The sequence below is a fragment of the Heteronotia binoei genome, chromosome 2, assembly GCF_032191835.1.
Source record: "Heteronotia binoei isolate CCM8104 ecotype False Entrance Well chromosome 2, APGP_CSIRO_Hbin_v1, whole genome shotgun sequence".
Classification (NCBI taxonomy): domain Eukaryota; kingdom Metazoa; phylum Chordata; class Lepidosauria; order Squamata; family Gekkonidae; genus Heteronotia; species Heteronotia binoei.
This window is the reverse complement of record NC_083224.1, coordinates 126,959,383-126,986,797: the sequence shown is the minus strand read 5'-3', so window position 1 is coordinate 126,986,797 and position 27,415 is coordinate 126,959,383. Positions and strand designations below refer to the sequence as shown.

The 27,415-nt window shown below is 49.1% G+C and overlaps 1 protein-coding gene across 8 annotated transcripts in view; it reads right to left on the bottom strand.

Annotated features, from left to right (window-relative positions):
• The window catches only part of LRRC7 (leucine rich repeat containing 7), a 265,921-nt gene that overhangs the window by 128,140 nt on the left and 110,366 nt on the right, over positions 1-27,415 (bottom strand). For all 8 annotated transcript variants that reach the window (XM_060232004.1, XM_060232000.1, XM_060231999.1 and 5 more), the window contains 2 exons: positions 24,329-24,401; positions 1,258-1,387 (listed from right to left, as the gene is read on the bottom strand). In XM_060232004.1, the coding sequence (XP_060087987.1) occupies positions 1,258-1,387; positions 24,329-24,401 (203 nt within the window). The remainder of the gene's footprint in view (positions 1-1,257; positions 1,388-24,328; positions 24,402-27,415) is intronic.

Sequence of the window (27,415 nt, the reverse complement as noted above, 5' to 3'; positions counted from 1 at the left end):
AACAACCCTGAGAGGCAAGTTAGGCTGGAAGTCTATGCCTGGTTCAAAATCACCCAGTCAGCTTCCACAGCAAGAACCTAGATTTGGCACATCCCACTCTGAAGCCCTAACTTGCATGTCCTCTGTATTGCTATGTTGCATATATTGTATAAAGTTCAGAGTTAGTTAATACAATAACACTGTACTGCTATGTTGCATACATATTGCTATAGTATTAACTAACTCTGAACTTTGTACATTGCTCAGAAATTGAGCAGCCAGAAACTGTTTCGTATTATGGCCTGGATCAGAAACCCATGAATTTATCCAACAAAGGTATCTGTGATGCCATAGTTTTGCCAATTTCAGTACAATCATACTTTATTAATGAGGCAGAAACAAGACATCTGTAAGTGAAAGTCCAGGGAAACTTATAAAATGTTTCCCTAAAGCTTTTCTGTATTGCCTTTCACTGTCAAATATGTGACCATTGGTTTGTCCTATGCACATGATATGTATATTTGCAGATCTTAAAGTGACTATTCTAAAAGAGAATTTCAAAAACAGGACACAGCAAGAGACCTCTGAGATACCACTATAACCACTGGCAAACTCCCATTTTTCCTGGGTTTGGCCCAGTCCATGGGCATTGTTGGGGGGTGCTCCCTAAATTTACGGGGAGGAAACTTCTCTATAAATTCATAGGTAGTGATAATGGAGGCCCCTCCCTGTGATGTCACTGGATCAAATGCCTCTGGTTGGGCCCCAGCCCCCCCCCAGGAAATTGAAGTCTACACCCCTGTTTAGGGTTGGTGGGCTGAAATGAGGAAACAAGGGAATAAAATCAACTCTTTCTCAGTGAAGCTGCTTTTGCAAAAGAGAAAAGAAGAATGATTTCACCACCTCCTTATCCTTCTCACTTAAGCCCCCCTCCCAGCCATATATTTGTTCCTCTTTGTAGTCCTGTAACCCTTAGGATGATCTTTCCAGGAATCAGATGGGGTTGCAAAACAAAACAAAACAAAGTAGGGTAATGAGTTTTCAATATATGGGCAAGTCAGACACTTTCCATTGTTCCTGTTTAAGGCAGAACATCAAAAAAGCTGCTTCTGGGCAAGAGAATGGAAGAAAAGAGGGAAGGACAGAGACATACCATAGCTCAAAATGTGCCCCTCTAGCTCTTAGTCCTATTATCCAGAAGAGATATCAATGGGAATTTAATTTGGATGAAGATGGGAAATTTTTTAAAGTAAGTGATATTCCAAAATTAATCCTTACTTCTCTGGGCAGTTCAGACAAGAAATTTTCATCCACAGCTAATGTCCTTAGATTATGCAGGTAGCCGATCGTGGGAGGTAGACACTCCAGTTCATTACAGCTGCAGTCAAATTCTTCTAATAAAGATAAACTGAAATGTTAAGGACATTTGTTAGTCTATTTTGTAATTATATCAATCATCAATCTAATTGTTCTTAATCATTTAACATTCTCCCTTTTGCAAACTATGTAAAACAGAATTGTTCAGGAAGGCATTTTTTAATAAAGGAAATTTGGCTACATCATAACAGATTGCTCCAGGAAAATGCATTGTGTTTCTACCTGTGTAATACCATGTTCTGCACTGTTTAATATTCCATATTTAATATTTATGCTTTGTTTAGATTACAGATTTGTTCAAATATCTGCAATCCTAGTCTTATCACACTGTTTATTAGAGGCATCATCCTACTGACTACATTGATTTATATTGTCAAATCTGTTTATTGTATGTGGCAAAAGACTATCACAATTGAGCAGATAAAATAAACAAATAAAATATGAACAAAGAATAGAGCTGCCAAGTGCCCTCTGGGGGCAGAGTTTCCTCCAGTTTGGGGGCCCCCAACCTGCCAGCATGGAGTGGGCCACCAGGGGAATCCCCGGCCCCCAAAAGCTCTGTTGTTGCGCAATGTGCTTGATGTGATGACATCACCTGGTGATGACATCATTGTGTTGGGCAAATTGCACAGGAGACACTCTAGCATTCAGCTCAAAACTCTATGGTACCCTCATTGAAGCCAAGTTAGGACTTGGCAACCCTAACAAAGAACAACAAACAACAAAGTTATAATGTTAAAAACACGTGACAGTTCTTTTTAAAAAATTAGTTCCATCTTTGAGTACTGGTGAAGGAGTCTCCTCAACCATTAAGCACAGTTCAAGCATGAATTTCCTTTGCTGTCAGGACATGCCATGCGACTCAATAAGAGACATACAAATCCACATCGGAAAGAAGGAGGGATAGTTTTTCCACTGGGGTGGGTGGGAAAACAAGGCCCTTGTTTCTGGGCTCTGTATACAAAAAGTAGAACAGAATATAGTGTGGAAGGTCTTTCGGGACTAAAGCTCCACAAATATAAAACTGGGTAGCAATCAGTATTTGTGAATAGCAGCTGTCTTGAATGGCTGAAGACATACTTTGAAACCTCAAAGAAGTCAAGCTATTCTAAGACTAGGAAAGGTAATTTTGGTCAAATAAGATACCCAGCTGTGGTCCCCCTTGAACAATTTGAACCAAGAAGAAAATCTGGAGCAGAGAATTGTATTCTCTCCAGTGCAGCATTGATCCACCAGAGGAGAATATTGTTGAACCCAGGAGTTGTAGCAGGAAATTCCTTTGCATATTAAGCTACACACCCCTAATGTAGCCAATCCTCCAAGAGTTTACAGGGATCTTAGTACAGGGCCTACTGTAAGCTCCAGAAGGATTGGCTACATCAGGGGTATGTGGCCTAATATGCAAAGGAGTTCCTGCTACAAAAAAAAGTCCTGGCTGAACTCAGCTATGGAAATGGCATCTGAATGCAGTAATGCATTGCTCTCCCTCAGAAGAGGCCTAGTGGAGATAATTAGTTGCTCTCTCCAGAACCTAAATAAGGCCAGGTGCAAACTGGCTTTAATGGAAGGTAACCCAAATTCAGCCCTCACTACAGCTGCTGGAGTACCATGAGGCAAAGCTACAATTATCTTTAAGAGATTTTGGATTGGCTCTAGGGTTGAAATCAGATTTGATTCCAACCCCCGATTTCTGTACCATATAAAAGATTCTGCACTGGAACAATTTCAAGGCTGATTCAACTAAAAATCTTCCTTTTGGGGTACAGAATTTCAAGATGGCCCCAGTGGTTCTTGAGACTGAAGCTTTTGTTATCACTATGTGAGTTTTTCTATGAGAGGGTTTTGCTAAATGTCACCCCAAGATACTTTCTACATTATTGAATGGGACTGCCATCTATTGACCATTTAAACTTTCAAGGTCACTTTCAAGGCAGATTTAATCTGCTTTAAATTTCAGCAAGGAAGGCAGACTATAAACAAGACCCCTCTCTCTCTTTCTCTCTCTGTCTTGTGTTTCTTATATCTTCAAAACCTGGGTTGTTTCTTCCCACCACTGGAAGCCAGGGGCCAGATAACCTGCTATCCAAGTGTTTGGGATAGCTTAATTAATGATTATTTGACTGGTAGCCAACATTTAGAGTATAAGACATCTAGTTTTAGTTATGCATGTGATCTCAGATTCTGACAAGGTTTGCTATGTGTTTGCACTCTTGAGGTCCAGCTGATGGGAGCTTAGCCTGCATATTCTGTAAGTCTTGGTGCATCATTAAAAATCTCCTCATAAGCAAACCTGGACCTCATGCATTGTTTCACTGAAATTTCTGTGAACCTTGGAGCTCCTGGCCACGGCACATAACAGACAATTAAAAGGACATTATACAAATACACCTGTGAAAATCCCCTATTTGAAGCAGACAATGGTATATCCTACACACTACTGTTTCCCAAGTTCTAGAAGTTACAAGAAGGCACACAGCATTTCTGTGCAGCAAAACTACACATATGATTATGTATACGCAGTAACATGTCATAAACTCAAATGAGATAATTCAAATTCCTATTTGCTGTTCCAAGGTCTGAATTTAAAGTTGCCTGATTGGATTCTCCAGTATACAGAATCTTATGAATTGGACATTGCCTGCGTTGAAACCCCCCACATAATTATTTATTTGTTTATTGTTTCAGCTTCTAGGCTACCCTTCCCAGCATGCAGGGCTCAGGGCAGCTTACAACAAGATAACACACTAAAACAGTTATTGTCCTGTCGCTATCCTCAACCAAAGGCCTGGCAGAACATCTTTGCCTTACAGGCCCTGTAGAAGGGTAGCAAATCTTGCAGGCATCGATATTCTCTGGCAGAGAGTTCCACCAGGCAGTCCTGAAGGTATGTAGATTCCTGACCGCGTACGGCCTCAAAAGTTAATACAAGCACCTTGAATATGATTCAGTGCTCCACTCAGGCCCGTAGCCAGAACATTTTGGGTAGAGGGGCCCCGAGATAAGAAATTTGATGGTGGGGCTGTGAGGCCAGATGGCCCCGTTTGCACGCAGGGCTCCTCTTGAGGAGCCCTTCACGCAAACTTCACGAGTTTCCCTTCCTCCTCCACCCACCTGCCAGTCGCCACCAAACCCTCCTTTCCCTCTCCCCTGGCGTGGTGCCCACCCACTCCTTCCCTTCGCACGCCCCCATGTGCTGCCTGCCTGCCGCTTCCTTCGGTGGCCCGCCACTACCGCTGCCCACCCCTCCTTTCCCTTCCCTTTGCTCCCTCCAGTGTACCGCCCACTCGCTTGCCATGGTGGCCTATGCCTCCTCTACCAGCTCGCCACCGCCCACCCCTCCTTTCCCTTCCCTTTGCACCCCCTCCAGCGTGCCGCCCGCCCACCGTCATGGTCTGTGCGTTCTCCGCTGGCCCACCACCACCCACCCCTCCTTTCCCTTCCCTTTGTACCCTCCCAGCATGCCTCCCGCCCACCACTGCAGTCTGTGCTTCCTCCACCGGCTTGCCGCCGCCCACCCCTCCTTTCAATTCCCTTTGCAGCACACACATGAAGCAAGCTGGGAATGGTCTGAGAGGAGATGTATCTGCTCTAGCAAGGGAGGGTGGCAAGTCTTTGACTCTCACACAATCCCACCTCCAAAGCACTGCTGGCATCTGATAAGCCATACAGGTCAGCAGTGTGCAATCACTTGGGGGGGGGGGCTCATGATGGACAGGCTGCAAAGGTGCAGCATAGAGAGATCATGAAGGGCAGCCTCAGCCAAAATGATGGATGTCCAGAGTGGCTCATCGGCTGGGCCATTATTTTGCTTTGTGCAGCAGTTTGTGGGGACAAAATGTCAGCTCCAAAACTTTTGCATGCCTCTAGCCTCTTCTCCTGTAGGGACTGAACCAGGGTCCCTAACCATGCTCTCCCAGTGCCTTTCCGCTAAGCCTTGCCTGTATTTGCAATGTTGTCTGCCAAGCCCTTGTGATGTTAGGTCTGCAGTGGAGTGCAGCAAGCCTAACAGCATGCCTCTTTTGTGACTGCCTTCTTGGCCCAGCGGTTAGGTTGCCAGTCTTGGGTGTGGAAACTGAGGGTTTGAGCCTAGGGCTCTCTCTCTTTTTGTCTTTCTCTTCTGAGAGAATGGTGTGTGTGGCTTGGAACCAGGATGGTTGCATATGTGCAGTATTTTTGCTACCAGTCAGATCCTTGGTAAGGAGAAAAGTGGGAATACTGTCCACTGCATGGGCAAACTCTCCCTGCAAACTATGTGGGGAAGACTTAAACTACATGCCTTTGTTGGGGCTCCAGTGTTGAGGCGCAGCGATGACAATGGCAGGCAATGACTGACTGTGCCTGTTTGTGGCCACTCAGATGAACATCATCAGGCAGTGCTCTTCATTAGTGGGTGTTCATCAGAAGAGGAGTAGGGTGCTGTGCATTGCCTCCTTTCTTTGCTTGAGCCCAAGGGAAAGAGTGTGGCATCTTGACAGGTTGAGGCAACAGAAGTTGGATGACCTTGCCTCCCCACTAGTCCAGAGAGCAGCCAAGGGTGGAGACATGCAACCACTTAGACAACCCACCTCCTTCCTCCAAAAAAACTCAGACCAACATACATGTTGTCTCTGCCTCCCTCATATTGTTCTCACAACAACCTTGTGAGGTAGGGGAGGCTGAGACATATCTTTCCTTTTCCATCATCACCACAAGTGGGTAAAACATTTGAAGACCTATTTTTAAAGATCAGGATGGCCTGGCCATAGGTCTGCACACTTAGAAAGGAGACACACACATGTTCACTAGATAAGAAAGAACAAATAAATTATGCAAGTTGAGAAGAGTACTATATCGTATATATGATAGAGATTCCAGTCTTTCTCCTAGAACTTCAGTGGCTGAAATGAAAATAATAAATGCTAAGGCTTTAGGTTTTTGTTGTTGTTCTGTCTTTAAAATTCTTCAGACTTTGAAGAACCTAGAGTTACCAGCAGCCTGTTTACAACCCACAACCCATCTGGTTTCCCATACTTTTTTCAGCAGCTAACTACTAGACCATACTAGTCTGGAGAACTTAAGTGTGTCATCCTTCTGAGAGCCACACAGTGATTAATGAAGTGGGCTGGAAACAGAACAGCTGAAAGCTTTGTAAGGCTTTTAATATATGCTTGCAGCTGCCAAACTGTCATTCAAGCCTGAAGAAGTGATAATTTCTAAAGGAAACATTCAGACAAATTGGCCCAGATCCGCTTTAAGCTTGTGCTGATGGAAGCAGATGCAAACTCTAGGTGAGTGTGTTTTAGCAAACAACCTTGGGAGCTCTCATGTCCCACTTGCTTCCCAACACCTCTACAGCCACAGCAGAGATACAATTATTGACTGCAGTTTCCTTGTAGCCACCAACAGTGCTAGAATAATACAGCAAATGCCACAAAAAGTGACATCAACAGTACTTACTCTGATGTGATACAGAATGCTAATATAATGCTATTTAAACCTTTTCAGCATTCTTAAATTGCAAATTTCATTATTTATTACTGAAATTACTGGAATTACGGTCAATCATCCTAAAGTCTAAGGAAGCCAACAACTATAAAGTTCAATGTATTTGAATAGTGGTGAAATTGATAACACTTTAAGAATTGAACTTTATTCTTGATCTCACCACTACTCAAATACAGAGATCTTGTGGAGTCATATATATATATACACACACACATACATGTATATCTGTATAACCTCATACTCTTAGATTAAGAAGAAGAAGACCGTAGATTTATACCCCACCCTTCTCTCTGAATCAGAGACTCAGAGTGGCTTACAATCTCCTATATCTTCTCCCTCCACACCCTATGAGGTGGGTGAGGCTGAGAGGGCTCTCCCAGAAGCTGACCTTTTCAGGGACAACTCTTGCTGACCCAAGGCCATTCCAGCAGCTGCAAGTGGAGGAGTGGGGGAATCAAACTTGGTTCTCCCAGATAAGAGTTCGCACACTTAACCACTATACCAAACTGGCTCTCAACTTACAATACCTAATAAACTGAAACAAAACAATTAAAACAATAGTGCTCAATAGTACCATAAACAACAAAACAAACAGCATTGCAACAGTAAAGCTATAACATTTGCCCCCCAAGTTGGAATAAAGAGGCAGACACAAATAAATTGGTAAAACTATGGGCCACTTTATTAAATAACATAGCAACGGCAAGGGCAACTGAACTGTGGCCAGGTCAGGGCCAGGGGTCTCCTCAGACCTCCCCCCTGCCTTTTTCAGCGGGCGAGAGACCTGCCTCCCCAGCCGAAACTGTGTATCACAGCTCCCATCAGGCAGGCCCAGCAGGGAGGCTCGCACCGGAGGGCCCAGACACCAGACGTGCATCTCAGCGAAAGGCACCCGTCCAATCAAGTCTTCAGGACAGTCTGCATTCATACACCTCGGGTCACCAATACCCAAAGTTTGATCCTGCCAGACCCCTAACTCCCCAAAAGGGGGAGGCTAACCGGTCCTCCCCAGGCCGCATGGCGCCATAAACCCAGTAAAACCTGCCATAAAATGTTACCAACTATAAGAAGGCACCATCCCGAAGCCAATTTCTCAATCCACTGATATGTTATGCAGGGTATGCAAAAAACACACCTCGGTCATAAGCCAAACATCTGGGGAGTAAAAAATTCCTGCCCGGCCCCTCAAAAAAGAGGCAACCAGCAACTGCCTACATAACAAACAGGGCGGGCAGGAGGGCCGAGCACCGCAGGAGGACTGCCCAAAAAGGGAGTGGAGGCTTCTACAGGCACGCTGAAGCCGTGCCCCCTAAAGATGCGCCTAAACGAGCGCCAGAATCACCTGCTCTTCCTCCGGGGGGGGGCAAAATCTCCCTGGCAGCCAAGCCGCGATGCGGCAGGCTGCCGGAGGTTCCATTGCTCCCCAAGTCGTAATAAAGAGGCGGACACAAATAAATTGGTAAAACTATGGGCCACTTTATTAAATAAAACAGCAATAGCAAGGGCAACTGAACTGCAGCCAGGTCAGGGCCAGGGGTCTCCTCAGACCGCTCCCCTGCCTTTTTCAGCAGGCGAGAGACCCGGCCCCCCAGCCGGAGCTGTGTATCACAGCTCCCGTCAGGCAGGCCCAGAAGGGAGGCTCGCACCGGAGGGCCCAGACACCAGACACGTGTCTCAGCGAAAGGCACCTGTCCAATCGAATCCCCAGGACAGTCTGCATTCACACACCTCGGGTCACCAATACCCAAAGTTTGATCCTGCCAGACCCCTAACTCCCCAAAAGGGGGAGGCTAACCGGTCCTCCCCAGGCCGCATGGTGCCATAAACCCAGTAAAACCTGCCATAAAATGTTACCAACTATAAGAAGGCACCATCCCGAAGCCAATTTCTCAATCCACTGATATGTTATGCAGGGTATGCAAAAAACACACCTCGGTCATAAGCCAAACATCTGGGGAGTAAAAAATTCCTGCCCGGCCCCTCAAAAAAGAGGCAACCAGCAACTGCCTACATAACAAACAGGGCGGGCAGGAGGGCCGAGCACCGCAGGAGGACTGCCCAAAAAGGGAGTGGAGGCTTCTACAGGCACGCTGAAGCCGTGCCCCCTAAAGATGCGCCTAAACGAGCGCCAGAATCACCTGCTCTTCCTCCGGGGGGGGGCAAAATCTCCCCGGCAGCCAAGCCGCGATGCGGCAGGCTGCCGGAGGTTCCATTGCTCCCCAAGTCGTAATAAAGAGGCGGACACAAATAAATTGGTAAAACTATGGGCCACTTTATTAAATAAAACAGCAATAGCAAGGGCAACTGAACTGCAGCCAGGTCAGGGCCAGGGGTCTCCTCAGACCGCTCCCCTGCCTTTTTCAGCAGGCGAGAGACCCGGCCCCCCAGCCGGAGCTGTGTATCACAGCTCCTGTCAGGCAGGCCCAGAAGGGAGGCTCGCACCGGAGGGCCCAGACACCAGACGCGTGTCTCAGCGAAAGGCACCTGTCCAATCGAATCCCCAGGACAGTCTGCATTCACACACCTCGGGTCACCAATACCCAAAGGTTGATCCTGCCAGACCCCTAACTCCCCAAAAGGGGGAGGCTAACCAGTCCTCCCCAGGCCGCACGGCGCCATAAACCCAGTAAAACCTGCCACAACTAAGGCCAAGTCTCTACTTAGGGCTTAGCACCCACCAAAAGGCCCAAAGCCAACACAAGCCCTTGCCGAAGATCCCTCAGCAAAACCATATTACCCTTTTCCGAGAGATGCACCCCATCCCCTCTGTAGAGGTCAGGATATTCCGTAGAAATATCCGGATGGGGCAAATAGTGGCCCAAACCACCCTCCAATGCCTTACAAATCTCCTTGTCCGCTCTGTAACAAGCCCTCTCTATCCCAGCTGGATTCCAAGCACTGTGCCACACCAAGCGCGGAATCATGGCTGACCAAACTATAATGGTACCGGGCCATCTCTTCCTAATGTACTTGAAATCATCTCGAGCTTGCAAGATCAAAGCCTTGCCTTTAATCAGCCCGAGATCATTCCCCCCCCAGTTGAATAATTAAAACCTGAGGAGGAGGGCCCACACACCCATGAAATAAAAGCGGGAGCAAGCCAGGCCACTGAAGATCCCGGCGCCCCCGCCATTCAACCGTAACATATTTGCTGAGTCCCAGCTGAGAGCCAACAGCAGTTCTCCAAGCTTGATGGGCCGCCCAAAACACATAACTGTGCCCGCAGATGAGAACTCGGCTCCTCCGGCCAGGAACAACAGCATCTAAAAAGAGAAACAGACAAGTTATAAAACCCAAACCTTAAACTACCCCAGCTCCTAATAACAAAGCTAAGAGTGGAGCAAAGGGTGAATATAACCTTTACAATCCTGAGACCGCCAATGGCCAAGTCGCTGGATGGACGAAGAATAACCCAAGGCCGCGGCCGTAGAGGATGCCCCAATTCTAAAGACAACCCCAACAAAGTTAAAGCCCTAGACGTCACTGCCCAAAACTGATGTTTTGTCAGAGGGCTGCCTCCAAAATGACAAAACAACAACCCTTCACAGCCTCCCCGCACGGCCAAATAATCGGCCAATGCGGAAACTGGGCAAAGCTCCACCTCTGAACACGGACCCAACTCCACCACAGTCCCAATGCCCTGTTGATCCGTCTTGGATCAGCGGATGGTAAGAGCTGCCTTACCCCCAGTTAACTTAATATCCCTCAGTGACAAGGCCCTGCCAGAAACATCATTCCTGGAGCTTGCCACCAATTCACTAATCCTCAGCGCCCCAAAGAAGGCCACCAAAGAGGCTTCATGAAACAAAACAGCCTCAAAATGAGATGCACAGACTGCTCTCCACACCCCTTTCAAACCCCTAAGAATCTCAGGTGACATAAGGTTCTTGGTATCAGGCTTAGGCCCAACCTCTCTGGACCACCCCTCCAGCATCTTTCGAATACGAAAATCTGCTTTTTCCTCCTTATACCCTAACGCCTTGCTAGCAAAGGCCAGCGCAGACATGTGTCCTCTAATTGATCGCACGGCCAATCCCTTACCTTTTAAGGAAACACAATAATGGAGCAACTGCTCTACTGGGAGGGGCCAAACAATGCGATACCCTACCTCAGCCCTAAAGTCTTCAAACTGCCGCACAGCACGTTTGTAAGACTTTTTGGTGCTAGGCGCAATGGCTAGGCCTATCGCTCTGCAGGCCTCAGCTCTCCAATCAGCCATAGCTCCTGGGGCATTGGCGCTGCCTCCTGTTCGGCGTCCGGGGCCAACTGACGAAACCTCTCCATCTGTTTACAAGAGAGAGCATCAGCCACCCCGTTTTCCACCTCCGCAACGTGCCTGGCCAAAAACAAAATGTTAAGCCGCAGGCAACGCAGAGTGAAGGCCCTCACCAACCTCATAACCCGTTGCGATTTGGATGAAAGGGAATTAATAACGTGAACAACAGCCATGTTATCACACCAAAAATGAACAGTGCGATCGACCATATCACTCCCCCACAACCAAACTGCAACCAAAATGAGAAAAAATTCCAAAAACATGATATCCCGGGTCAAACCAGCCTGCACCCATGAATTCGGCCACACCTCCATGCACCAGTGTCCACGGAAGTAGACCCCAAAACCTAATGACCCAGCAGCATCGGAAATGACCTGAAGCTCTGCCTCAAGCCTCATGTCCTCTCTCCAAAAAGAAATCCCATTAAAGAATTCCAAAAACTCCTGCCACACCCACAGGTCCTCCCTCATGCTGCTAGTAACCCTGGTCCTGTGCTGGGGCAAGCAATGGCCCACCATAGCGTCACAGAACCTGCAAAGAAAAGCCCTACCCGGGGCAACCACTTTGCAAGCAAAGTTAAGATGCCCAACTAACTGCTGAAGCTCAAGAAGCCTAACCTTCTTTTTGAGGAGGAAAGTACTAATCCTATCCCTCAAATCCTCCAGCTTCTGGCAAGGAATCCTGGATGATTGCGCTAAAGTGTCCAGCTCAATCCCCAAAAACACTAGGCAATGGGCAGGGCCCTCTGTTTTTTCCTTGGCCAATGACACACTCAACTTAGCAGCCAGCTCAATAAAGCCGGACAACAATTGAGCGCAGCGCCCAGAACCCGCAGGGCCCACAAACAGGTAGTCATCCAAATAATTAACAACATCCTGTAAACCCACTTTCTCATACACAGCCCATTCGAGAAATGTGCTGAAACACTCGAAAGCAGCACATGATACAGAGCAGCCCATAGGCAACGCCCTGTCCATGTAAAATTGCCCTGCAAAAGAGAAACCCAAAAGCTCAAAATCATCCAGAGGACAGGGAGAAGGCAAAATGCAGATTTGATATCGCATTTAGTCAACTCAGCCCCCTGACCACAGCATCGAACGACGCCCACGGCTTGATCAAAGGTAGTATACCAGGGGTCCTCAAACTATGGCCCGTGGGCCAGATGCGGCCCGCTGAGGACATTTATGCGGCCCGCCGGGTTATGGCAAAATCAGACTGGAAGTGACGTTCGACCTAAACTCGCGTTAGCAACGCACACTTCCAGCACTGGGCTGAGGTGGCGGAGACAGAGTGTGAGGTGATACCGAGGTGAGGTGAGTTCCCAGGCTGGGGTGTGTGGTGTGGGGAAGGGAGAGAGATGCAGAGGACAGAGAACTGATGGCCCGTGGCCTTGTACAGTAACGGCAGTCCGGCCCTCCAACAGTCTGAGAGAAAGTGAACTGGCCCCCTATTTAAAAAGTTTGAGGACCCCTGTAGTATACCTAACTGAGCATAGCTCCTCAGGTATCCCATCATTAACGGAAGAACCCTTGGGGTAAGAAAGGTGGCGAATCAAACGAAATTCACCAGGTGCCTTCTTTGGTACCACTCCTAAAGGGGAAACCCTAAGGTTAACCACTGGAGGACTAGCAAATGGGCCTAAAATCCTGCCCTCCGCCAGCTCCTTGGCAATCTTAGCCTCCCCTACGTGCTCTAAACCCTTAACTGAAATGAGTTTCCGAGACCAAGTTGGTACCCGAGAACCCTGAAAAAGAATTCTAAAACCTGACGTAAAACCGTTCAACAAATATAAACCCTACATGGGTACCTTCGAAGCCATTGCTCAAGAGGTCCCAGCTTTATCGGGCTGGGGCCCTTTTCCAGCTTGGGAAGGACCCCCACCCTGTTTTTTCTGACCCTTACATTGCCGAACTCATGGACAGTTGTTAAAGGAGTGTGGGACAGCTCACAGGGGGCATTCGTACTTGAACTGGCAAGCTTTCCAACTGCACGCCCCCTGAGACCCAAACTCCCAGCAAAGCAAGCGGGAAGATGATGATGAAATGGAAGGAGAAGAGGGACCCTTGGAAACTAAGTGACCGCTGTCAGAGCGGTCCTCCAGATTGGGCTGCGCAGGTGACATAATAATAATAATAATTTTTTTATTTCTATCCCGCCCTCCCCGCCGAAGCAGGCTCAGGGCGGCTCACAGCAACATCACCTGCAGCCACAACTGTTGGTGAATCCGATCCCAAGGGAGCAAAGGGTACAAAGCAGCCCTCATCCTGAATTCCTGGTCGTATTGAATCCAGGTCGGGCCACTGAACATTGTATACCCTTTGTATATGATGTCCATGTACTGGATCAGCGCTGCCGCCTGCCAGGGCTGAGCACGTGCTATCACTCCCGCATATATAAAAAACCCTGGAAGCCAATTGGCCCAGGTCCGATCAACCTTTCTCTTCTTAAGCTTCTCCTCTTTATCATCAAGTTCCTCCTTGTCCTTCTTTTCTAATTCCCTAAATAAAAGGGAGAATATGTCAACGTATCCCCCCTTAAGGATTTTGTCTCTCATGGCAGGCAGCAGGTGATCGCCCAAAGGTAAGGCAACCTCACCAAAAGGCATAGCACCAAAAGGGATGGCCCCCTAAGGAGATGGGAAACCCCTGCTGCCCTGCCCCAGGCCAATTACCGAATGGGCCAAACTGACCATGTGGCCACATCCAGTTATTCTGCTGTCACACACCCAAAGGTGAAGGAGTCCCAGAACCACTTGAAGCAGCACCAGCCTCATTAGGTGCGGCAGATCCCCAAGACCCCCAGGGCCACACAGGCCCAGTATAGGGCAAAGAAGCATCCCCCGACTTACCAGGAGGAACAGCAGGCACCAATGCTGTTCCCGCACCAACCACACCGGACGACGGGCCAGATCCAGCATCCGAGCCGCCCAGCCCAACAGCTCCTCCATTAGTAGTCGCAGCAGACCTGACCTCCAAAATAGACAAACGGGTCAGTATATCCGCCTGCAAAGTCAGCTTGGGAACCCACCCTTTCCTTGGCATCTGAGAAAAACAGGTTTCCTACCTGTAACTGATGATCTTCGAGTGGTCATCTGTGCAGTCACACTGATGGGAGTAGGCGTCAGCGCCGACCTCGATCGGTAAACTTCAAAAGCTGCGGATTTCCGCGCCGACGTCCCAGTGCGCATGCCCGGCAGCCCCCACCGCGCATGCTCATCGGGACAGGAGCGGACATCCCGCCAGTTCCTTCTGACCGCCGCGTCAGCCCCTCAGGAGGGACCGTCAGCAGCGGGGAAGGCGGGCGGGTAGTGTGACTGCACAGATGACCACTCGAAGATCATCAGTTACAGGTAGGAAACCTGTTTATCTTCTTCGTGGTCTCTGTGCATCACACTGATGGGAGATTAGCAAGCTCAAGCCTACCTGGAGGCAGGTGCGACGGTCCATCACGAGGAGATCGACTGCAGCACAGCGCGGCTCACAGAGGAAGCTTGTCTCCGCCTCAGATCCAACGCGTAGTGTGACACGAAGGTATGTGGCGATGCCCACGTGGCAGCTTTACAGATGTCCTGCAGGGGCACCCCCTTTAAGAAAGCAGCCGAGGTTGCCACCGCTCGCGTGGAGTGAGCTCGGAGCGGGCCAGGGAGAGGCGTCTTGCTAAGCAGATAGCACAGGCGGATTGTCCCCGTGATCCATTTGGACAATCGTTGTGAGGATATCCGCTGACCCGCAGAGGGCCCGGCATAAGAAACGAACAGTCCAGGGCCTTTCCGCGACGGGTTCGTGCGATGGAGGTAGAAGGACAACGCCCGCTTCACGGCCAGAGCGTGCAAGCGGCGTTCAGCGGCGTTGGCCGGCGACGGAAAGTAGACCGGCAGGAAAATTTCTGAGTGTAGGTGAAACGGTGAAATCACCTTTGGTAGGAACTTGATATCAGGGCGGAGCATCACCCCGTCCGCCGAGAAAATGAGGTAGGGGGCATCGCAGCGCAGTGCCGCCAGTTCCCCCACCCTCCTAGCAGATGTGATGGCCACTAGGAAAGCTGTTTTCCATGCCAATAGGTGTGGAGAGCAGGAGGCCATTGGCTCGAAAGGTTTCCCCGTTAGGGCCCTCATGACCAGGGACAGGTCCCAGGCTGGAGCGGGGTGGCGTACCGCCGGGTACAGTCTCGCCATGCCCTTGAGGAACCTCTTGGTGTCCGGGTGCGTGAAGACCGACCGACCCTCTATGAGATCATGATGTGCAGAGATGGCCGCCAGATAAACACGCACCGACGACTGGGCCAGGCCCCTGTCAAGTAATGCAATCAGGAAGTCAAAGATTACAGGCAGTCCCGCTCTGACGGGTTGTGTAGAGCGACCTGACGCAAAGTCAGCAAACTTTGCCCATTTAGCCGCATATGACTTCCTTGTGGAGGATTTCCTAGAGTTCAACATGACAAACTGTGCCCTGTCGGAGATCACAGGCGCCAGGCAGTTAGACGGATATGCGGAACATCGTGATGCAAAACCCGTCCCTGGTGGGAAAGCAGGAGGTCCGGGGCCTGTGGGAACTGATGAAACCTCTCCTTGGACAGGCGCAGGACCAGGGGGAACCAGTGCTGCCTCGGCCACCACGGGGTCACCAGGATCCCCCTTGGACGCTCCCGTAAGAGTTTCTGCACGACTTTGGTAAGCAACGGGATGGGTGGGAACAGGTACACCGTGTGGTGAGTCCAGGGTATCAGGAGACCATCCCCGAGGGCCAGGGGATCCGCTCCCCCCCTGCAGCAGAACAGGCCGCACTTTGCATTGTGCCTGGTGGCAAAAACGTCCAGTTCCGGGGTCCCCCACTTCTGGAAGACCGGGTCCAGGAATTCCCAATTCATTTCCCAGTCGTGGGATAGGGCTCCCCCGCGGCTGAGGAAATCCGCCTGCACGTTCTTTATGCCGGGCAGATGTGCAGCTTGCAGGAAGACCCCCAACGACCTGCACAGTTCCCAGATCCTGATGGCCAGCTGGCAGAGGCTGCGGGATACCGTCCCCCCTTGCCTGTTGATGTATGCCATCGCCGTGGTATTGTCGGTCATCACTGCTACCAACTGTCCCAACAGGAGGGGTTGAAAAGAGAAGATGGCATGGAAGATGGCCAGTAGTTCCAGCAGGTTGATATGTTGCTGGCTGTGGTGAGACGGCCACCTGTCTCCGAAACATACTCCTCCCATGTGGGCTCCCCACCCCCACAGGGATGCGTCCGTCGTGATCGTTAGAGCGGGCGCTGGCTTGTGGAAGGGCGCCCCTTCCACCAGGCGCTGCCTCTGTCCCCACCACTTCAGGGAGTCCAGAACATCCTGAGGTACCGTTAGGAGACGGGAGAGCGGCTCCCGGTTGCACCTGAAGTTTCGCAGGAACCAGAGCTGCAGTGGCCGCATCATCAGTCTCGCAAAGGGGAGCACCGCTGTGGTGGCTGCCATGAGTCCTAGAAGCCTCTGGACCTTCCTTGCAGAGACCACTGGATTCCTCCGGAAAGCCGCTACCGTCTGGACAATGGCGTCTGCGCGATCGGGAGGGAGAAACGCCCTGCACTCTTGCGTATCGAGTATAGCCCCTATGAACTGCACCCGTTGTGCAGGCTGGAGATGGGACTTCGCTTGATTGATCTGAAGGCCCAGCTCTTCCACCAGGGCTAGGGTGATCTCTATGTGCCGCAGCAACGACTCCCTGGTCTCCGCCACCAGGAGCCAGTCGTCGATGTATGGGAAAAGTGTTATCCCCTGCAGCCGCAGGTGTGCGGCTATCACCACCATAGCCTTGGTGAACACTCGCGGGGCCGTGCATAGCCCGAACAGCAGAGCCCTGTATTGGAAGTGTTCTTCCCCGACTGTGAAATGAAGGAATTGCCGGTGGAAAGGGTGAATCGATATGTGAAAGTACGCGTCTTTCAGATCGAGCGTGGCCATCCAGTCCCCTGGTCCCAGTAGCGGGAGGATATACGGCAAAGTTGTCATCCTGAACTTGTCGCATCTTACGAAAAGGCTCAGGGCCCGCAAGTCCATTATGGGCCTGAGGCCCCCATCCCGTTTCGGGACTGTAAAGTATCGGGAGTAGAAGCCACATCGCAGCTGGTGCGCAGGGACCCTTTCGATCGCATGCTTGCAGAGGAGGGAGCGGACCTCCTCCCTGAGGGTCTGCGAAGGAGGGGTGTAAACGAAGGTCGGGGTGGGTGGAGGGTCGGAGAACTCTATCCCGTAGCCCTGTTGAATAATTGACAACACCCAGCGGTCCGACGTAATGCGGGCCCAGGCAGGGAAAAAACATGCCAGTCGGATGAGATCCGAGTCCACAGGGCCACCCAGGGGTGGAAGGCAGTCAAAGGCCCTGCTTCTGTTTGGATCCCTTCTGCCTGGGTGTCTGGGCAGAAGGGGGAGAATATTTGGGCTTCTGTTGGTACTGCGGCCGGGTAAACGTCGACGGCTTGGAACGCCACGGTCTTTCGGGTGATTTCGAGTAGGGCTTCTTGTGCCACGTCTTTGGCCACTGCCGTTTGGCTGGAGTATGAGGGCTGGACACTCCCAAGTTCCTTGATGTCTTTATACTTTTATCCAGCTCTTGGAGTACTGAATCCATGTTAGAGCTGAACAACCCTGAGCCATCAAAAGGCACGTCTTCCACGTATGCCTGCGTGTCGTGTTGCAGTGCCGTGGACCGGAGCCAGGAGTGTCTGCGGAGGGAAATGGCCGTCGTCAATGCCTTGGCGCACGTGTCCCCGGAATGTTTTGCCGAATTAAGCTGCTGCCTTGCCAGAGACATGCCCTCCTTTTGCAGCTTCCTGAGTGCGGTCTTTGTCTGTTCAGGGAGAGAACCAAGTATGGTGGAGACTTGGTCCCATAGGGCGTACTGATATTTGCCCATACAGGCCGCATAGTTCGCAATTTTGACTCCCAGAGAGCCTGTGGAGTAAAGCCTTCTCCCGATTGCGTCCAACTTCCTCCCTTCCTTATCAGGGGGTGTGGAATGAGTCTTTTTTGCCTTCGAGGAGGAAGACACTACTATGGAATTCGGTTTGGGGTGAACGTACAGGAACTCCGCCGATGACTCCTGGATCCTGTACATATGGTCCAGCCTGCGGGAGGACACAGGCGTGGACGCCGGCTTGTCCCATGAGGACTTGGCAGTCTGTAACATAACGTTGGTGAGAGGAAGCGCTACAGCAGTGGACGTGTCCTGCTGGACTATATCAAACACCGTGTCGGTAACGATGGGTTGCGGTTGGACCGTCGGTAGCGAGAGGGTTTGGGCCATTCGTTTTATCAGGTCGCCGTAGGACTTGAGGTCCTCAGACGGCGATATGGGCTGTTCTTCCGAGGTCTTCCCCGGTGGCGATGGCTCGTCCGGCGACGAAGGTCCTCCATCGGGCGACGAACCACACCGCGACCTGGGGGACTCGCTCGAGGAGTCGGACAGATCCGACGGTTGCACCGGCTTCGGGGACACTGGAGCTTTCGGGGTCGATTTGGGCTTCACCGACGGGGTGACCTGCTGTTGTTCCTTCCTGCGCGGCTCTGGAGGCTTCGACGCCGACGGAGCTTCTTGCACTGTGCGGAAGGAAGTGCGAGACCGATAGGATGTTTGGGAGGCTTGGTCCCAGTCAACCTGCCGTGGTGGTAGCCATGGATAGGGTGGCTGGGCTGGATAGGCCCCGTACAAGTACTGCCACTGTCTTTGGTCCCACGGGACCTGGGCTGGAGCTCCGCGTGGCGATCTGTCTTCGTCCTTGCGGAGAGGAGATCGGGACTTGCTTGCCGAACGGTCTCGATGCCGATCAGTTGGCCGAACCGACGGGCTAGACCGCGGAGAGCTGCGGCCGAGTTGGGTCGACCTCAACTCCAACGGCGTGCCCAATTGACGTATCGGGGACGCGAAGAGCTTGAGAGGAGGGACGATCGGAGCCGTAGGGTCCGCAGGAGACACCGGTGCTGAGAGCGGCGCCGATTTGTGTCTCTGCTTCTTGTCCTTCTTCGCCTTCGCCGAAGGCGCCCCTTTATCCTCTTTGCGCCTCTTAACCGGCATCGAGGATTCCGAAGTGGCCGCCGAGCCCGATCTTTTTCTAGGGCGATCGGCATCGGAAGGGGCCCGGTCGGTATCGACCAACTGGATCGGCGCCGACTGGTCGGACTGACCGGACGGCTGTTCGGCCGGTTCCATCGGCTGGCGACGTGGAGAAAGAGCCTGCTCCATCAATGCCGCCGCAAGTCGAGCCGCCCTGTTCTTCCTGGTTTGCCGCGAAAACTTAGCGCAATGAGCACAGGAGTCAGGACGGTGCCGCTCGCCCAGGCACAGCAAACACAGTTTGTGCCCGTCAGGAGGGGCAATTTTACTCCCGCACGAGGAGTAGCGGTGGAAAAATCCCCACCGTCTTTCCATATGAGGAAAAAACTAACGGCGGAAAAAACGAAAGTAGGGAGAGGGGGCCCCGAAGGGCGGGAAAAACTGCCCCGCTTTCCCGCAGCTAGAACTAACTATCTACAACTATACTATAACTATAACTATAACTACAACTATCTAACTAACAATAACAGGAAAAATATCCAGAGATAAAGTTCACCGACCGTGGCAGAGAAGATCGACTGATCAGCGCGGCGGTCAGAAGAGAACTGGCGGGATGTCCGCTCCTGTCCCGGTGAGCATGCGCGGTGGGGGCTGCCGGGCATGCACACTGGGACGTCGGCGCGGAAATCCGCAGCTTTTGAAGTTTACCGATCGAGGTCGGCGCTGGCGCCTACTCCCATCAGTGTGATGCACAGAGACCACGAAGAAGATGGTGGAAGCCCAGATGCCCGTTTCAGGGCCTGCAGCCTCTGAAAAATGACTGCGTTCACCTCATCCTCTCCCTCCTCATCTGAAGACGAGGGAGGCAGAGGATGCTTCTGGGGCGGCTTAGGAGCCTTACGAGCAGGCTGCTTACCCTTTGATTTTCTACCACCTTTCCGCTTTGACACGTTTGCCACCCAAAGGGATTATGGCACCAGACAAAAATTAAAGAGAGTTTGAACTGCAGTACAGCAGCCTTACCACTCTGCCCCCCAGGGGCTAAGTCTCACTACCCCCCAACAAACCACTGAATTTCCTCACCAAGAAAAAGGCCAAAGCCCACCCCTAAAATGGCTGCCGCCTCAATAGCATCTAAAATAGCCGCCAAGAAGAAGAGGCGAGGCAAAAAACTAGCATAAAATGGCATAAAATGGCCACCAGGGACAAAAGGCAAGGAGGAAGAAAGCAACCCCAGTGCCTCACAAAATGGCCAAAGCTCACCTACCCACTGGCTGCCACCAAGGCCATAAAAGAGAGGCTCACTAAGGAAAAAACGGGCCTTGGAAGAATGAGGCCTTCTAATTAAGGCAGCCCCGCGCCGCCCCTACAAAGTGCCCCTGCGACCCCCCCCAAAAGACACCAACAATGAGGGGAAAATGGAGGTCCCAATACAGGAACAACGCTGCGCAGGATGTTAAAGTGGGGGCCGACAGTAAGGAGGGAAGGAGAATGCCCCGCCGCGCCAGTATTGACTCCCTGTCCAAGTCCCATGATGCGATCCGAGAGCCCACGCCACAACACACTCCGCGACCCGAACGGCCCTTGAAGGCCTAATCCCCCCGATGCCAAGCTACGAGCGTGAGAGCACGCTCACACCGAGCACCGCAGGAGGACTGCCCAAGAAGGGAGCGGAGGCTTCTACAGGCACACTGAAGCCCTGCCCCCTAAAGATGCACCTAAACGCGTGCCAAAATCGCCCGTTCTTCCTCCAGGGGGGCTCAAAATCTCCCCGGCAGTCAAGCCGTGATGCGGCAGGCTGCCGGAGGTTCCAATCTTTTGAAGTAAGAGTCAAATTTGATAACCTGCTGGAAGAGCCATGAATGTATTTTCAGAGAATTTAAAATTGCTGCATAGGTCAGCATGGACCCCAATTCAATCCAGGCCATGAAGTAGGGGTGTGTGTGTGTATACACATGCACATGTCCATAACTGTTTTCTCCATGCCAATTTCCCAACTTCAAATGTCTTTTCAGAGTGTCTATTTGCCCATACCATGGGGAACATAAAGATTAGCATGATTAACAGATTAACAGTTCTGAGGAGTCATCTGACGTATGGAAAGGGCTGATCTAAATCCAGAACTAAACTTAAAAAGCACAAAGACTACAGACTTTGTCTAGTTTGACTCCAATCTGTAAGAATAATAGATGCTCTTGGAGAATCTCTGGCTTTGAAAAAGAATTCCCACTCTTATAAGAAGTTAGATTGTCCCTGTTATTCCTGTGGCACTGCTCCACCTCTCTCCTTGGCTGCCATTTAGTAGAATACAGTGACTCCAAAACCTCCTTCACTGCCACGACATTCTCCTCCAGAGCAGCTAGCGGTTGCTGTGGTGCACTAGTCCTCATTCCTGGTCATACAAACCAGCCCAAATTTATTGGCACACCTGAGTAAAAGTTGTCCTATGGTTAGACTTGTTTGAGCTTCTGGATGCATGTTTAAATTGGGTGAAGTAAGACACAATGTTCTCAGAATCCTGCAGTTAATTTACAAGCATTCCTACAATGCAAAATCAAAACAGACTTTCCTTCTTGAGGTTTGGAATCCTGTGCAGGTAGCATTGATTGGCTGGCACATGTGTGTCATGAAGAAGTCCCCAATTGGTCCCATCCCAGTAACTACTATTGCACCTTTAAAAATAGTTAACTTAAAAATCTCTTTTAATTAAGAAGGTGATGAATGCATATACAAATTAGCTTTAAAAATATTCGAGCAGGCAGTCCATGAGAACAGGAGCAGGACTGATGACTTAATCATTGCTATGTGCAGTGTATTCATTATACAAACTACAAAGCAAGAAGGAAGGAAGGCTGATACCACAAAAGCTATGGTCTGTTTGCCTTACATCTGTCTTCACCCTTACCCAAGTTTGAATTTTCAGGTCAAGAGTTTGTAACGAAAGTCTTGTGCAGTTAAAATTCAGGACAAGATACAATATTTTGTAGCATTCCCAGCAAACGAATTTCAAATATAACCTAAATTCTAACTTCTTCACTGTTTAAATTGAGCTTGTATGTCAGCCAAAATCAATATATTCCTGGAAACAATTTGTACCAATTGCAATATGATAGCTCTGTTATATAAATTAAATCACCATGTAAAAGTGTTCAAATATACGATTACTATTGTAAGCCCTGGACCCCCTTTTTCCACCATCTATGGACTATGTTCACTCTGGCCTAGTGTCAGAATACACTACAGAATGCAGGATTCTCATCATTATGGACTTGCAGTATGGATTCATATGGTGTAAGCACATGCAGAACTGCCTCAATGGACTTTTAATTGATAACATAAGATATTTTGGACTAAGAACTAACCCAATATGGACATTTTTACACGGTGTGATCCGAAGCAGCAGGCCTTCCAGCCAGGCCATAAGAACTCCATGCCTGAAATTAACCAGTTGTGCTTCCCTTACCTGAAAAGACTACAGATCATGCTTCTCCCAAGAGCTGCCCAGCATTCGAGATACCTAACTGCATTCCTGTCTGTGGAAGACAGTGCCAAGAAGCAGTCTCTCTATGGGAGCCATGTTCCTGTGATGTCCTAAACCAACAACTTCAAGTCTTGCCTGCCATGAGAGTGAGGCAGGAGACCCACATACTCCCACATAGACATGCCATGGAGATGCAAATGGAGAAGCCAACAGTTGAAATACTAATAAGTCTTCACACCTGGATAAAAGACTTCTCCGGTCAGACAGCCACAGCAGTTGCTTACACAATACAACTCCAGCCAGAAGGATTGTTTTGCAAAGACCAGATCCAGCCACAGTGCCTGTCCCCATTGTGTTTAGCTTCAGTGTCACAATAGGTAGCGATTTGGTCTCACATTATTCCATCATGTTTCTTTGTTTAGGTAGGGTTTACAATAGGCAAACCCATCTACACCCATAATCCTATTACCAAACCCTTCTGAGAGCCTCCCCTTCCTGTGATGTCAGGGGTCGCATGCAGCTATGTCACAGGTCATCTGACAACTATGTCATGGGTCACCTGATATCATTGCCTGGGGATATGAATTTGGTAATATAAGGCCATGTTTGGACCATTCAGGTGTGTCTCTTGCAGTATACCTACCTTTGCTGTTTAGAGCTACCCCGTAACCTGATCAGTTTTGGGCCCATTACAGTGAGATATGCTGGTCATGTCTTGTTCCCCCTATTTAGTCATCGTTATTGGAGTCGTCCTTCTGAAGACTACAATAGGTACAGTATCACCACTGTCTGTGTTTTCCCTGTGATGGACCGAGGGTCTGATTCAGTAGAAGGCAGCTTCATATGTTCATATGTGTTTCTCTATCAAACCTTCATCTCTATTTTCTTAGGAACTGTATGATTGATGAGTGATTTTATTTTCTTGTATGTCTCATTTTCTAATAAAATCAATTATAGTTTACCAAAGTTCTCCTCTTTATTTAAAAGGGGAAATTCTTGGGGGACTGCCTCCTGTATACACAGGTTTGGACCCCGCTTAAGTTAGCCATCTTTTGCCCACCTAACTAATTCCCCTACCTCAATCGAGGGCAATTTCGCTTACACTATAGTTGTCACAAAATATGTATCAGCAAACAAAATAAAGGAATGTGTTCTCTGCCAAAGCAGTCATCTTAGTAAATTTGAAATTACTGTATCTTATATTTATAATGTTACTCCTGCTAAATATTTGGAAAATGCTACTAAAGCTATAGTTTAAAAAGGAATATATTGCTTTTTTCACATTACTGGTTGCTTTATACTTTATCAGTGTTTAGATTCATTGAGTAATGTACAGCACATTGCCAGCCTCTTGAGCAATTTTTTTTAAAAAAGTCTTCAAATTATTAGGACATTTTGTGAAAAAGTCAGATGTTTCTTTAAAATATCATCACAATCTTCATTTTTTAATTTTTTTTGCAAACTTCAAGAACGTATATTAATTTTTTTCTTGTTCCTTCAATAGTGGTCTATTACACTCTTTGTTCTGTTATTTCCCACCACTGACTGCAGAAGCTGAAAAGCATTTCCAATTATTGCCCAATACAAAAGACGACTGCAGTGCAATCTAACTGAAGTTAAGAATTTATAAACCCATTCATTCACATGGGAGAAATTTAAGTATGTGCTTATTTGTACCATGTCTCTAAGAATGTTTTCCACTTACTTTCCAATGGCATTGGGCAGAACTGTAAGCTGATTGTCATCTACTTTTAAAGTTGAAAGCCTTTTCAAGAGCCCTGCAAAACAAAAGAAAGTGTTGTTAAATCAGTGCTAGTATGTTACCCCCAGACCACTTTATTAAATATTCTTGCCTTTGATTTAATTGGGGATTAGTACAAAAGGCAGAGCTTGCAAGAGGCACGGGTAGGGGGCAGGATTAAGCTACCAATGTTCACAGAGATTTTTCCCGGATAAATCCTTTTACTGGAATCAAGAACTAGACCAGATATGAAAGAAAATACGTTTTATTAGAAAAATAATAGAATTTAAATATACACTCAGATTAAAGCACACATACACAATATTAGAATAATTAGGTAGTAGTAGGTGTGATGAGGAGAAAGAGAGTATGTGTGACATGTTACCCATCTTGGAGAACGGATAAGCCTGAAGGTACATGAGGAGGTAGGTACATGAACCTGACCAGCACCTTTCACATACAAAGACCTCATGTGGATCAGGGGTGTTGCTTTTTCTTTGGGTGCTCAAAGGAAGACACACTTGGGCCCTGACATGGATGGATTTTTATACCATTTTCAGGGATATGCATGTGAATGCCTGAACAAAGGGGAGGGGAACTTCCCATCTTAGATCATTGATTCCCAAGCTTTACCAGAGCAGATGAGAAATATCCTATCAGGATGTTTCCCACTGTGTAAACTGGTCAACTGATACTGATCTGATTGATCACAGGTACTATCATTTTCTTTGCTAACCCCAGAAGAATAATAAAACCTGTTTACCTGAGGATACAGCCAGAGTTGTTTATACCATAGAGGATGAAACACTGAGAGATCAGAGCCACAGCCAGGAAGGTGTCACTGAGCAGTATATTTAGGGAGTTTTCACAATCCAGAGATAAAGACACTGAACTCAGCCGACTCCAATACTTACTGAGGGGGAGGGGAGGTTAGAGCACATGTCACATAGATCAAATCTGTTCTTCCATCTTCTCTCAGAGCCTGTGTTATAGGTTACCTTATTCTGTGCTTGTTTTTTCACACAGATACAGAGCAGGTACCCATTGCCTAGGTGTCCTATATTGTTCTACAAGTAAAGTTGTTGTGAAGACCCCGGCAGTTCAAGAATTAGTCCATTTCAAGAATAGCTATTTATTGATATATGACAGGTCAGACCAAGACAGTCCTTGCAAAAACTGGCTTTGGCGGGCTTTTGCCCTTCTCTTATAGCCCTGGCCCAAACTGTTACACATTCAAAGGAAAGTGGGAAGCAAGCAGTCCCTCCCTCCAAACTCCTCCCAGGCCCCTTGCAGGTGTGCACATAATCAGGCGAGAGCGATCTTGGTAACTATTGAGACTAGGCAGAAAGTAATGTTTCAACTGTTGCATAGAGATAGCAGGAAAACAAAGAAGACATTGGAAAGTGAGAGTGCCTCGAAATATCAATGGTAAGAAACAATCATGGCATGAGCCTTCTTGACAGTTGTCCGTTGTGGAGTACGCAGGGGCTGTTACAAGTATGCTTAAAAAGAATAATGTAAACTCTCCCCCACCTTGCTGTCCATTTTCCTGTTCCTTTATTTCCAGACCTCAATTATTATTGGTTATGGCAGTACATGTTCAAAGGAGTTGAAATGTGAGCAGCAGTGACTTGAAATAAAGCAAATAAAGGATAATCCTTTAAAAACAAAGGATATAGCTGGCAACCTAACAATGACATCCTAAACTGTTAATGGACTTAGCTGAACTTAATTACCGTATTTTTCGCACCATAAGACGCACTCCCCCCCCCAAAAAAAAGTGGGGGGAAAAGTGTGTGCATCTTATGGAACGAAGGTACGTACCTTGCTCCGGGGGGGGGGGGGCGGCGATCCGCTGCCTCCGCCTCTGATCCCAGCGCTTCCCCCGCGCCTGCCTGGCTCCAGCTCTGACGCTTACAGCAAGCACCAGGATCACTCCCACTACCCTCCGATCCCAGCGCTTGCTTTAAGCATCAGAGCTGAAGCCAGGCAGACAGGCATGGAGAAAGCATGCCACCCCCTCCACAGCCGGCGCTCGCGAAGCGCTGGGTTTGCGGAGGGGGTGGGTGCTTCCTCCGTGCCTGTCTGCCTGGCTTCAGCTGATGCTTAAAGCAAGCACTGGGATCGGAGGGCGGAGGAAGCGATCCTGGTGCTTGCTGTAAGCATCAGCCGAAGCCAGGCAGACAGGCACGGAGGAAGCACCCACCCCCTCCGCAAACCCAGCGCTTCGCGAGCGCCGGCTGTGGAGGGGGCGGCGTGCTTCCCTCGCGCCTGCGTGCCTGGCTGGGAGACAAGTGGCGAGATCGCTCCCTCTGCCCCCATCGCAAACCCAGCACTTCGCAGGGAGCGATCTCGCCGCTTGACTCCCAGCCAGGCACGCAGGTGCCGGCGTGCTTCCCCCGCGCCTGCGTGCCTGGCTGGGAGACAAGTGGCTTGATCGCTCCCTGCGAAGAGCTGGGTTTGCGGTGGGGGCGGAGGGAGCGATCTTGCCGCTTGTCTCCCAGCCAGGCACCTGCGTCTAATGGTCCGGAGTGTCTAATGGACCGAAAAATACGGTGTAACTGCTTAGGAAAGCTGACGATTACACCCAGGTGTTTTTTTTCTGGGGGAACAGTGGAACAGTTCCAGAACCTCTTCATGGAAACAGAATTCTCAAAAAAAAATGTTTAAAATTCATGAGGGGCACCCATGTTTTTCTCTTTCATTTCCTTTTTGAGAATTCTGGCACCTGTTTTTCTAGGGGGGAAAGCCATGGTTATACCCTTCTAAATTATACTTTTCTAAGGGTGTTTTTACACTGGCAGTTTGCGACTCTCTATCATCGCATTGGAAACTCATCTTTTACATTACCTAACATTCTCATAATTGTTTTGCATCATTGCTGCCCAAAGCATCTACATTTGTTTTGGTGAGATGAGTTTTGTTCTCCACACTAGTTTTGATCTGGTCTTTTCTCTACAGGCATTTCAAACTTGTATTGTAGAAGTTTTAATGAGTTTTAAAAGACTCCTCCAAAAGCCACCACAAGGTGCAGTAATTTGCATGAGAACT